Source organism: Clupea harengus, chromosome 23 (genome assembly GCF_900700415.2).
Source record: "Clupea harengus chromosome 23, Ch_v2.0.2, whole genome shotgun sequence".
NCBI lineage: Eukaryota > Metazoa > Chordata > Actinopteri > Clupeiformes > Clupeidae > Clupea > Clupea harengus.
The window spans coordinates 14,410,975-14,424,658 of NC_045174.1; the positions used below are offsets into that span (position 1 = coordinate 14,410,975).

General features: G+C 42.4%; 1 protein-coding gene across 1 annotated transcript in view; it reads left to right on the forward strand.

The window, feature by feature from the left end:
* The window catches only part of ace (angiotensin I converting enzyme (peptidyl-dipeptidase A) 1), a 30,825-nt gene that overhangs the window by 6,996 nt on the left and 10,145 nt on the right, over positions 1 to 13,684 (forward strand). Inside the window, exons 2-12 of the mRNA XM_012817337.3 lie at positions 1,865 to 2,035; positions 3,749 to 3,836; positions 6,211 to 6,354; positions 7,327 to 7,518; positions 8,274 to 8,371; positions 8,853 to 9,022; positions 9,752 to 9,975; positions 10,206 to 10,350; positions 10,736 to 10,834; positions 11,075 to 11,197; positions 11,971 to 12,176. Of these exons, the coding sequence (XP_012672791.2) occupies positions 1,865 to 2,035; positions 3,749 to 3,836; positions 6,211 to 6,354; positions 7,327 to 7,518; positions 8,274 to 8,371; positions 8,853 to 9,022; positions 9,752 to 9,975; positions 10,206 to 10,350; positions 10,736 to 10,834; positions 11,075 to 11,197; positions 11,971 to 12,176 (1,660 nt within the window). The remainder of the gene's footprint in view (positions 1 to 1,864; positions 2,036 to 3,748; positions 3,837 to 6,210; positions 6,355 to 7,326; positions 7,519 to 8,273; positions 8,372 to 8,852; positions 9,023 to 9,751; positions 9,976 to 10,205; positions 10,351 to 10,735; positions 10,835 to 11,074; positions 11,198 to 11,970; positions 12,177 to 13,684) is intronic.

Genomic DNA, 13,684 nt, shown 5'->3' on the forward strand with positions numbered 1-13,684 from the left:
TATGATATGTGTGTGTGTATGTGTGTATGTGTGTATGTGTGTGTGTGTGTGTGTGTGTGTGGGTGTGTGTGTGTGTGTGTGTGTGTGTGTGTGTGTGTGTGTGTGTGTGTGTGACTGCATGCATCTTCCTAACATAAGCATTACCCTTACAGAACCATGTTATTGTGGGGTCCCTTAGCATGTAAGGTCTGTAGGAAAGGGACATCCCCATGATAAGTGTGTTTGTGTGTGTTTGTGTGTGTTATGGGGTCCCCTAGCATGTAAGGTCTGTAGGAAAGGGACATCCCTATGATAAGTGTGTTTGTGTGTGTTATGGGGTCCCCTAGCATGTAAGGTCTGTAGGAAAGGGACATCCCTATGATAAGAGTGTTTGTGTGTGTTATGGGGTCCCCTAGCATGTAAGGTCTGTAGGAAAGGGACATCCTCATGATAAGAGTGTTGGTGTGTGTTATGGGGTCCCTTAGCATGTAAGGTCGACGAGAGGTGACGACGTCATGAAAAAGACCAGGTCACACTGGGATCACACAAATGCTCCAGAAGTCCCAAGCAGGCTGTGAGAAGTGAAGGGTAGAGTTGGGTCACACTGAGGTGATCTCGTCCTTGAATCTCTGAGCCATGGAGTTGAAATGACTTCCTGAGCTGGCAGAGGCTTAATGAAGTGAAAGGGAGTGTGTGTGTGTGTGTGTGTGTGTGTGTGTGTGTGTGTGTGTGTGTGTGTGTGTGTGTGTGTGATACCTGTGTGTGTTTATGTGATTTGTGGCATTCACACAAATGTTCCCGAAGTCCCAAGCAGGATGTGAGAAGTGAAGGGTAGAGTTGGGTCACACTGAGGTGATCTCGTCCTTGAATCTCTGAGCCGCTGCTTCTGAGTTTCTCACTGAGTCAAAGATTATCTACAAACACTGTTGCATATTACACAAGATAATCTACACACACTCTTACACAGTGTAAATGGTGAGCAGAGGCTGAAGTCTGCATTTTCACACACACACACACACACACACACACACACACACACACACACACACACACACACACAGACACGTTTTCCCAAGGAATTTCTTGCAACAGCAGGCAGAACAGCAATAGCAGGGGGCAGTTCACTGTTGACCTTCAGTGTGAAGTTACTTCTATCAACTATGATAATCTTTGAAGTTCTACAGCCTCTTTTACAGCCACCTGCAGCTTTATATCACAAAAGCTAATGGCCTTTAAGTAAGTGACAAATTAAGATGGTTAGTTTGATGACTTAAAGCCTTTAGAAGCTTCTGTGGGGATCAATCTCATCATGAGCAACTAATTGTCTCAGTGACAATTTGCGGCTAACATTCTGTCAGAACTGTCAGAATAGAATGTGAGAAATGTAGTCCTTGTACCATGACTGAACTGTTTCGTCTAAGGGCAGAGATTCAAGTGGTGGTAAAATTGATGAAACTACAGTAACTTTAGTCTGGCCTCTGAATGTGTAAAAGTCGTATGGCAGTAATGAAACTCATGTAACTGGGTGCAGCAGCTTCAGTGAACTGAACTGAACCTCTCTGAACAGAGGCTCTCATGCACTTGTCCATGTTAAGCGCTGCCAGTGAAACCATTTAGGGTATTTATTGTTGTTGATATCAAGTTTCAACTTGAATAGTTTGCAGTAAGATGATCTGAACTGTCTGTAGAGAAATTGTAAAAAGATCAAAATCATGAACTGACCATACTATCAGCATTCGGAAAAAAAGCCAACTAAATATATTGTTACACACATATCGGAATATAAATAATATACATTATCAATATAATTTTTACCTCCATGTTTCTAGGCCCACCTCAAAGACATGACCTCTGACCTCTAATGACCCTGACGTCTCTCCCTCAGGTGAATGCTTCCCTGGAGGAGCAGGCCTTCACAGAGGCCTGGGGTGCGAAGGCCAAGGCGCTTTATCCTGAATCTATGCTGGCGACCTTCACCGACCAAGTGGCGGTCAAACTCATCAAGAAGATCAAGGTCCTGGGGCCCGCCAACCTCCCCGCCAGTGAGAGAGAGACGGTAAGACAAAGGCCCAGTACAGCAAGGGGGCAGTGCTAGCGAGTGCTAGCAGCTAGTGGCTAAAGTGTAGCTTGTGACTCTTGGATGGGTCGGATCTGGGCCAGATCTGAGCCACATCCGGGTCAGAATTAGGGGGTGAGCCGAGGTCAGGGGCCCTAACTGCTTGTCCTATCTTAACTTAAGTTTTAAAGAGAGGAAAAATACTATCTTCCTTTCAAAAGCAATTCCTAAACTCATGACTGTGTACTGTCCTATCTCTGACCTCCTATCTTATCTTAACCAATGAAATCCTAACTGTAACATCAATCAATCAATTATTTGATTAAATCGGCAGTTGTCCTGTCATGTCTTTATCTGTACTTAGAATGTGCAGGAGACTTGATTAGAATGTACCAGTAGGTACTAGAATCTCTATCTAGAATCTAGAATCTCTTACAGTGTGAATCTTATAATTGGCTTTTATGACGATATGCCAAGCTTGGGACTGTTAATTAGCCTGATGGGTTGTTTTGATTTAGCGAGCACCAGCCATTACAATTTGGATGTGGTGTTAACCTTATTTCCCATTGAGTCTAACATCAGCTGGCATACTTGTTATTCCACGTTACTGACGTTAGGGTTCTGGGACTTGGGAAATCCGTAAATTAGGACGGTTGTGTAATAGCTTCATTCCTATCCTAAAATAAGATTATTTCCACAATGCAGTTAGGACATGTTTTTGTAATACCATAAAAACTCCTAAATGTCATTCTAAACTGAGATAAGGATAGGATTTCAGACTTCAGACTTTCAAAGTTTTTGGGGTAAGGCCCAGGACACAGTAGGCAGAGTGAAAGAGAAGTTTGGAGTGGTGAGGTTGTGAGAGGAATATAACTTCCGAGTCAAAGGTCACGCTCCGGGAGAAATGACGTCAGTGCCATACAGAACCACCTAGGTAACGGAGAGTCCGTGCAGGACTAGGTCATTGGTTTGCACAGAATTATTCATCTAGATAAAATGTTGAAACCATAGAGGCCCTAACTGTAGGGCTGTAAGATTAAAGGACTGTACGTAAGGAATTAAGAAAGAAATCCACTGACACAATGATGGCTAGTCAATTGTGACAACAGTAAAAAAGGCTAGTCAATTGTGACAACAGTAAAAAAAATACTACAAAAAAAGCCCTTTGTGGAATGCCTTAGATCAGGTTCTAGAACAAGGGCTGCCAGCTATTGTGCACGAGAATGTAGACTTTCCTTGTCCTTGGGGATATCACTTTTCAGTCGTTTCATAGTTCTCTTGGTCTCGCCCTCTTCTTTCATCTGCCTTTCTATCTTTCTTTTCTCTTTCTTTCTACTTTTTTTTTGTTAAAGTTGGTCTAAGGTGATTGTGTTCTGCTCAAGGTTTTGGCCTTTAAAAGGGTCCCCCTCTTTGCCAATGACATTTATAGGCCTGCTTATTATTATTTATTTTGGGCTATGTTTTTACGAGGTACCCTGAGACCATATCTATTGTTAAAAGAACCACATAATAAAATGGGATGAAAATTTGAATAGAATAGGCCAAACATTTTTTACAGTAAGATCCAACCGACTTACAGTATGTCTACCAAATAAAGACCAGCAGGCCAACCTCAATTGTTACACAGTTTTTCCATCTCAGATCACATTATCATTGATTTTTAATTATTCTTTTATTGTTTTACTCCCCCCCCCCCCTTTTTCTACATACCAGTACAACTCCTTACTCAGTCGGATGGACAGCATCTATTCAACAGCCAAAGTCTTTCCGAAGGCCAACGTTTCCTGGAGTCTGGAACCTGGTAAGTCCTAAAACACTAGAGCCTCCAGTTATTCCTGGAAAGATCTCATCAGGACACTGACAGTCATTCTCGTCTATTTTTGTCTGTTTTACCCGAAATGACTTAAAGATGAAGTTATTACTTAAGAGTATGACGGCAGCACGTCAGTTTCGTGGCTGGAATGTCTCAGTATTTCAGTATGACACAAGCGCCGTCTGACTCGACACCCTGCTGTGTAAAGTTAAATACACACACACGCATTTTTTTTCTTGGCAGACAAAATTTATTTAGTCTCATTCTCAGGCAGGAGTTTTGGAGTATAGGCACAACAATCACCAAAAACGATTTTCTCTGACCTCAAATCAGTGTCTAGATATGACCCTGAGTCATACACTGTGATAATCAACTGACCACTCATGCCTCAGTGAAACATGAGCCTAACAGTCATGGGGTTAGAGTATGCCTATCTTAGCATAGGACTGGACAGTCACTGTCACAAGGTGTTTTCTACTTGGTCAAGATAAGGCACATAATAAAGCTCCCCTTAGAGACTGCTAGTTTACTCACTGCATTAAGATAAAGGTAGATTGCGTTCTAAAATATCTCGACAAATAAACATGTCATAGCTGGATAGCATGTTTTTGGAAAATCACACTTTCACAATTCAATTGGGTCAGGGTTAGTATGTACTTACACACTATCAGTAATCACTTTTGTAAGTACACTGTCATAATGACAAGATAAAGTGGGGCCAGTTTTCTTATTTACGTTGTAGTCTTTAAACAAAATACATTTATTTCACTTATTTTGGGACAGATTCTAACAGATGCTTTTATTATCTTGTGTCTGTTATTATGCTTCATAATATTACAAAATAAATACAAACATCAGCAGCTGTCTTATCTGTCACATAGTTAGCATTATGCTAACTAAGCCAATCTGCTGTGGCAGGAACATGAACTTAGGTCGGAATTGTTTCCCACTTGAGCAATCTTACGTGATCTCCTTTACAGATGGTAACATTTATATGAGTCATGGTGCTGAAGCAGTGCTTTGCTTGTGAAATGAATCATGTGGTGGTGATTGTTTGATCCACTTGTTTATTCTGGACTTCTGGAGTCACTTCCCTTAGTCTCGCAGTCCTGCTGTCATCTCCATTATGAAGACAAATACTTATAGTGCTCAGATGGCCAACTAGCCAATTGTACACCACTGTGATTTAACAGACACTCACAATATGGCAAATCACTCGGATGGAGACAAACTCCAGTGGCGGGACTGTCTGTTGTTGCACGTGCACACGCATTTCACGTCTTCATTTTATGGCACGTGCACACACATACTGTACATGCGTGTAACACTAATAGTTTGACACATATACACACACACACACACACACACATTCACACACACACACACACACACACACACACACACACACACACACACAGACAACACACACACACACACACACACACACAAAGTGTACATCTAGATGCACACATGAGCTCTTGCTATGATAACAAACACACAGAGTACAGGGTCCAGGGTTGCAGCCTCTGATTGCCTGTGCAAACACGCTCACACACACACACACACACACACACACACACACACACACTCGTCTCCTGGCCGTCTCCATCTTCTTCCTCCCCTCATTTCCCCCTTTCCGCAGCTTCTCACAATAGATATTGTTCGGCATACTTTAGTTGCCCTCAGTCATGGAAATGTCAGGATAACAGAAGGCCCTCTGGCTTCTAAAAAATCTCTCGTCTCGTCCAACGTTTCCTCCTTCTAGGGGATGTGTAACTGGAAAACGGGACTCCTCAGCGAAATCCAATTCCATTTAGTGAGCTTCAGAAAAACAATGAGCGACATCATCGCCCTTTGTGGAATAGCAAGTAAAACTCATGGCAACCAGAAAAACAAACAAGACATGAGGTATCAAGGGCGGATAGTGCAAAGTCACGAAATACAGTTACAGCACATGATCTTTGTATTCCATTGGATTGTGAAATTATTCAAATCACAGAGATTCGGCATAAATTATAATATAGCTGTATATAATCTTACAATATAATTTAAATAATTTGTATCATGTGATTGTCCTCATAGGTGAATCATAGGTATTTAGGATTTACAAACCCAGAATGTTTTGGCAGTAAGAACTGACTGTGAGTGAAACTTTCACGGTAGAGAAGAGCTAACTGGACTTTGGTAGAGCATAATTATAGAGGTTACAAAATGGCTGTGTGTTTTATTGTTCGCCATTGCAGGAGTTACAGGACACACATTAACAGACATTAACTTACTGTATATCTTTGGGAGCTTCTGGAGGTAAAATCTGAACCTCTCTCTCTCTCTCTCTTTCTCTTTCTCGTTCTCTCCCTCCCAGAAATCTCGGAGGTGATGGCCACATCGCGGAGCTACAAGAAGCTGCTCCTGGCGTGGGAGGGGTGGCACGACGCTTCGGGGGTGCCCCTCAGGGAGCTCTACCCCCAGTTTGTGGAGCTCAGCAACAAAGCCTCAAAATTAGATGGTGAGGAGCACTCACAGCAGATGTAGAGGAGAAGAGAGGGACGGCTCCTCACTTAAGATGGTTATACAAAAGGCAACCTTTTTGAGCAATGTTGCCAGGCAATGTTGTTCATGCACTTTCCCATTGATACTGGGCAACAGAATTTCATCTGGAGAACTTTAATCGTCATAGGGCGACTTGTCAAGTTCGTCCAATCAAAACACTAGGAGCCGGTCAAACATTGCTCAAAGAGCTGCCCCAGGTATCATCATCTTCAAATTTTCATGCATCTTCACTTTCAAATAAAGTCTCAAGGTGCTTTACAGGGTTAAACAATCAATCACAGTAATATAATAAAGTAATAGAAACGCTTAAGTCAGACAAAAAAAATAGGATAATATAAAATTAAAATAATAATGAAATTATCATTTGACTGAAATCGCCTCAAGATGCATATAAAATCCATGGGCAGGTATAGGTGGATCAAGGGGGGGGAACCTTTACTTGTACCAGGGGGGTATTCCAGGTACATGGTATAGTGACAAAACCTGGGTAAGTTAACTAAGAGTAGGCAGTAACCTTTCTAATAGCAGAGCCCTATGGCTTCATTCTCCTGGCAAAACAAAGCCATTGGGCTCCTATTTAAGGAGATTTACCACTTACTCTGAGTCAACTTACCAAGGTTTGTCACTCAACCAGGTACTTGCAATACCCCTCAGTTTGGGGGGTCAGTTGCGGGTGTGATGCAGTGGGTTTCTTCAAAGGGGATGGAGGTCTCTGGGAGCTGGCTAGTGCTGGTCAGAACCTGGTCTGTTCCATTTAATACTCTAACCTGCGGAGCCTTGGTGAAGCTTTCATGACGCTGAACCCCATAAGTGGTCTTTCAAACGAGAGGCAATAGAAGGTGCTAAACAAAAGTTTGGGGCCTTTCAGAGCCTTTTCATTATTTGACTTTTAATATCGATTTTTAACAATTATTTGTTTGTTTTCCAGGTTTTGCAGACACTGGTGCTGACTGGCGTTCGTCGTATGAGTCCGACACCTTCGAGGCAGATCTGGAGCAACTTTACCAGACCATTAAGCCCCTCTACGAGAACCTACATGCCTTTGTCAGGAGAAAGCTCTATGACTTCTATGGCCCAAAGTACATCAACCGCAAAGGACCCATCCCTGCACATCTTCTGGGTAAGATGTCGACATTTAAAATGCAACCAATCTGTCTCTAATCAGTAATCAACACTTTTTGTGTGAGAAATCACTGATATCATTTAGCAGGAGCTGTACATTGGATTGGGTGAACTCTTTTGGTTTCGAGTAAAATATTTTACTTTTGCACACAAAAGCAGTCACAATGTTCCGTTGAACAAATGGCCTTCTGCTGTACTTCATCACATGGTCTATCTCACTATGTCATGGTTCAGCTCGGTATATCTGCCTTCATAACTGCAGACCGATGAGACAGTAAATCTGTCACCAAACATCAAACAGTACACTGGCTTTTGTAGTCTGCCGTCTGTGTTTAGTCACAGATGTAAGCCTACTCTTGCAGTGCACCGCCTGTGTGTGACCTCTGCAAAGTCCTTTCATTTTGTCACAAACTAAGATAACCTATAATCACAACCGAGCCCTTTTCATGACTTCCACTCACTATTTCACTGAACCTAGCCTGTGTGGCTGAATGCTGTCAAAAACTGTTATCACAACTGAATCTTTTTCATGCTCTTTTTTTTATAATCAGACGGATACGTCTGTCAGTAATGATCTTTGATAAATCTGCTATTCTGTAAGCTAGCTGTCAGTTCAATATGCTACCATTCTGTCTGTAGCCTAGCCTACTCTTGTAGTCACTTTAGCCTACCATCCATCTGCTAGCCAGCCATCTGCCAGAGTCTCTGAATAGTCCGATTGCTGAACAATCAAGTTCTTGTGTGTCTCTGTAGGCAACATGTGGGCCCAGACCTGGAACAATATCTACGACATGATGATCCCCTACCCAGGAAAGCCCAACGTCGACGTGACCGATGCCATGGTTGCTAAGGTACGCCGTCCTCGGCATCCCAGACTCGGAGCAGAGCCACTCCACGGAGGGCTGCCAAAAAATGTTTCAGTGCTACTTTTTTTGCCAACATTATGTGGATGAAGCCTCTTTTGTTTTAAAAGCAATGACTGTATGTTACTTACAGTATTGGTTAAGTACATTCCATGCGTCTTCCCTGTAGGTCTGGGTGTTGTTAGACCGAAATAGATACAGTATAAAGACAGTTAAAAACAGTAGGCGGCAATGATATATCATTAAGACTTTTAGGCTATTTAAAGCAAGACCACTATTCACCGCAACAAGTGCACAGGAGGTGAGTTCATCTTAAATGATGGTATTAAAAAACTTTATGAGAAGAACCATAACTCCACTCCCAGAGACTATTAATGTTGGCCTACGTTTAGTTTTTTTTCTTTTATATGGAGGAGGTGAAATGTAAACTGTGGAAAGCGGGATGAAAAAAGGTTTCCCCTCCCCGCAGAACTACAACGCGACTCACATGTTCGTTGTAGCGGAGGAGTTCTTCACATCTCTGGGTCTGAAGCGGATGCCGCAGGAATTCTGGGATGAGTCCATGCTGGTGAAACCCGAAGGCAGGGAGGTGGTGTGCCACGCGTCCGCCTGGGACTTCTACAACCGCAAGGACTTCAGGTACAGGAGTAATAAACAGGAAGTAGAACCAGAGGTTAAATCCATTACAAATAATAGAATGAACATTCCAGACCGCTTGGGACTTCTACATCCGCAAGGACTTCAGATAGACTTAGGCCCTTCAACCACAGTCCAGTTCATTTTTTTTCAGTCAGTATTAAAACGATTTGAATTTATCCTGTTTAAATTAATTTATTCTAATTAACTGCAATGAAACAGATAGACATGACAGTTCAGTTAAATCAAATCTAGTTGTGGACTATTTGAACTATAACTCATCCTTAATGGATTGAAATAGAATGATCTGGAGGCCAGGACACGTGAGCAGACGCACCTGAAAGAAAACAGTGGAGTAACAGAGCTGAACTTTGACCTTTTAATATGTTTACAATAGACACAGATTCATAGACACAAAAGGTAATTGTAATGAAATTGTAATAATAATACGTTTGCTAAATCTGCAATTCGTGATGGTGTGTTAAAGATGATCAGTGGAAGCACTTGTACATGCTCTTGGTGTCCATAACAACGGCTTGGTGACATGTCAACACACACTCACACACAATGCCAGTGGATGGGGTTGACACAACAATTAAATCTCAGTACACAACACAGCACATGAAGATAATGTAATGTAAATAATGTAATAGTCTGTTATGTGTATGTGTCACTACTGTAACTAATTACTTAAAAAATGTATTACTTAAATGTATTGTTGTTGACCGCCAGGATTAAGCAGTGCACCACTGTGACAATGGAGCAGCTGTTTACTGTCCACCATGAGATGGGACACGTGGAGTACTACCTGCAGTATATGGACCTGCCGGTCAGCTTCCGACGCGGGGCCAACCCGGGCTTCCACGAGGCCATCGGAGACGTCCTCTCGCTGTCCGTGTCCACACCCAAACACCTCAAAGAAATCGGCCTTTTGGAGACTCTGGTGGATGATCCAGGTGGGGAGCAAATGTTTTAATGTATTATTTTGTATATATTGTTTAATGCGTTGTCCATACTACCAAATATATTGTTTATTTATTGTGTATTTATGTACGTCTAAACATTTATTTAAGGGGTTAGACGGAAGTGGTTTGCTTGTTTTCCTGTCATGGTCGGTCTATCTGTTGCATGAGTTATATGCCTAGTTTGGAGTGCACTTGTACTATATGTCTGTATGTGTCTACAGAGGCTGATATTAACTACCTCCTGAAGATGGCGCTAGAGAAGATGGCCTTCCTGCCTTTTGGGTATCTCATTGATCAGTGGAGATGGAGTGTCTTCAATAACAAGACAACACCTCAGACCTACAACAAGGATTGGTGGAGTCTTAGGTACACACACACACACACACACACACACACACACATACACACATACACACACAAACACACACGCACACCGGCACTTCAGAGAGGGTAGGGCAGAGAGGGTATGAGTGAGAGAGGGAGACAGAGAGAGAGAGAATACACTAAACTTGCACTGTTGTTATGTCAGATCATCACATCTCACATACACGCAAATGGGTCAGCAGGTATTGACGAAATGACAAATATTTACTATAATCTAGCTAGCCTGTTTGTTACCGTAGAAGAAGAATAAACAGTAAACTCAAATACTCTTGATGTTCATGCTGATCTATCAAATACAGATGGCAAATCACGCCTGGAAGTTATTTTACGTTATAAAATGTCTGTTTCAATATTGGTGCTTTCGCAGGACCAAATACCAGGGGATCTGCCCACCTGTGCCTCGGTCTGAAGCACACTTTGATCCCGGTGCAAAGTATCACATCCCAGGCAACACGCCCTACATCAGGTGAGCTTTGTGGCCTTCATGCAACACAACACAACACACACACACATACACATACACACACACACACACACACACACACACACACACACACACACACACACACACACACACACACACACACACACACACACACACACACACACACACACACACAAATCGGCTTGTGTGACTTTCACTACAAAAGATTTAACATCTTCTTCCTGCATTCGTGCCATCTGATATGTTTTTGTTTGTCGGCAGGTATTTCGTGAGCTTCATCCTGCAGTTCCAGTTCCATGAAAAACTGTGTGAAGCTGCCAAACACACCGGCCCCTTGCATAAGTGCGACATCTACAGGTCCAAGGAGGCCGGAGCCATTTTAGAGTATGTACTACATGTACCTCACACAGTGCACATCAAAGCCATTTAACAGTATGCAGTATATGTACCTCACACACTGCACATCAAACACACTTTCACATCCTTGTAAAGGACCAGGGGAAAGAATGTGGTCAGGATAAATACTTAACTCAGCTCACTTAACTGTTTCTACAGTCATTTTCTAGTTGCTTTACAGTTATTGAGGTAAACAGACCCAGGTCTATCTCTATAGGGATTCTTCCCATGTAGTCAGACATTTGTAATTACATTATGAGCCTGTCAGTGGCAGAAAAAAATGGTTTACTGTGATGCAGATTCCATTGTATAGCCATTTTAAGTTTGCTGGTTTTTAGCGGTTTAACTCAATACTCGACCGATTTCGTTAATTGTCCTCAGTAAAAGTTTGGACATCTGCCATGTCCAGACTGGGCATTACCATGCCAACTCAGTGATGGCTAAGCTAGGCTCCACTGCCTTGTTATTTATTTGCATTAAAAGGTTATCCCTTTCTTTTTGTATTTGAAACTTTATGACATTATTTCAATTTACATTTTGCTTCTGCTAATTCCGCTTCAAGTTTACTACGGCCTTCAATATGCTTCTAATCAAAACTGCCAACCCACCCTATGCCACTGCTAGGGTACGCTAGGCGTACGTATAGGCGTACAGATGAGGCTGCCACTGTGGATGATGAGCTGTGTGTGAGAACCACAGATGTAAGAACCACAGACTGATGTTATCCCTGATGTGCTCTCTCTCTCTGACGGTTTGAACAGGAAGGTTCTACGCGCCGGTTCCTCCAGGCCCTGGACCGAGGTTCTGCAGGAGGCAATTGGCACCAACAAAATGGATGCCACCTCACTGATTAGATACTTCCAGCCCATCATCGACTGGCTGCATGAACAGAACCGTCCCGAGACCCTTGGTTGGCCCGAAGCAGACTGGGTTCCCCCAGTGCCAGAAGACTATCCTGAGGATATTGGTAAGACAGGAGTAAGCAGCATGCAAAGGTTACCATTAGCTATTATACTTCATTTTCAGTAGCTACACTTAAGTACTTAAAGTACTTAAAGTAAGACCAAATTAGTCCCATCAAGTATCAAAACTAGAAACGTTTAGCGGGCATTGTTGCATGGTAAGTGTAGTATATTTAAAAAGGCATCAGATACAGTATAGTCCTTTTTCTACATTGTATCATGTTCTCAGATGAACATTAACACTACAACATCGTAACAGAGAACAACATGTGTGTCAGTTCACACAATGGAAAACTGTTCGCGTGACATCTATAAAGTCCAAAATATTGCCTCAGAATAGTTATCAGACATAAACCTTTTGTCAGCTCTCCAAAAAAAAGTCCATATTTGCTTTCGCCTTCTGATGGGGCAGGATAACGATTCCTTCTTCAAAAGTCATTCTCCAAACTGTTAGCATTGGCAAGACTTTGTTTCATTAGCTACAAACCCACTGACAGGATCACTTAGTAGGAAATGACAACAGGAAGTGTTTACCAGCTTGTGGTCATTTAGAGTGGTCTGTGGAATGTCCTCAATTCCGTTGTGTCTAGAGAGTCATTTGTTATAGAAAGAAATGTACTATGTGTGCTGTTACAGTGCAGTGATCAAACAAATGCACTTGTACTTCATATAAATAGCCACTGACCTTTGTTATAAAACACAATTTCCTATGTGTGTGATTGTTCTCGAGCATAATGAGTCCACTAGTCCATTATATTATTCAGAATGTCAGCACAGCGTCCAGTGCAGTGATCAGACAAATGCAGTTGTACTTCATATTAATAGCTACTGACCTTTTCAGTCGCGCTTTCATATGTTGACGTCCTACGCTGTCTATAAGGTATCCGCACATCAAGACACTTTCTGTAAGTGAAGTCAGGGGTCCAAGCAGACAAATGTCAGCACACAATGTCTCACAACGTTTCAAAGTGTCACTATGTTATTAAGACACTTAAAAGATGATTTCGGGGGGGGGGGGGCACTGTGGCGCAAGCCAATAAGCCCCCCATTTACGGGCTACAATGCCCGCGGCGACACAGGTTCGATTCCGGCCTGCTGTCGTTTCCCTGATCCTCTCCCCACCTCTTCAAACCTCCTCATTTCCTGTCCGAAATACTTCACTGTCCTATCAAAAAAAAGATGATTTCGGTGACAGTCCGCGATTCTAATTGAAAACACCTTTTTTGGAAATTCTGCTGATTTTCTCTTTTGTAATAATTACATGCCGATGCTCGCCTTGTAGATTTTGTGTAATAAACGTGTTGTAAGTACACTCCCTCAGGCTGTACAAACTACAAGAGCTACGAGAAACATTCTGAACACTAACATTTACATTTAGCAGAGGCTTTCATCCAAAGTGACCTACATTATCATACAGCGATACAGTATATTTTTTGATCAGCACGGGTGTCAAACCCATGACCTTGGTGTTCTTGCTCCTTGCTCTACCAGTTAAGGCGTAGGAACACCTCAC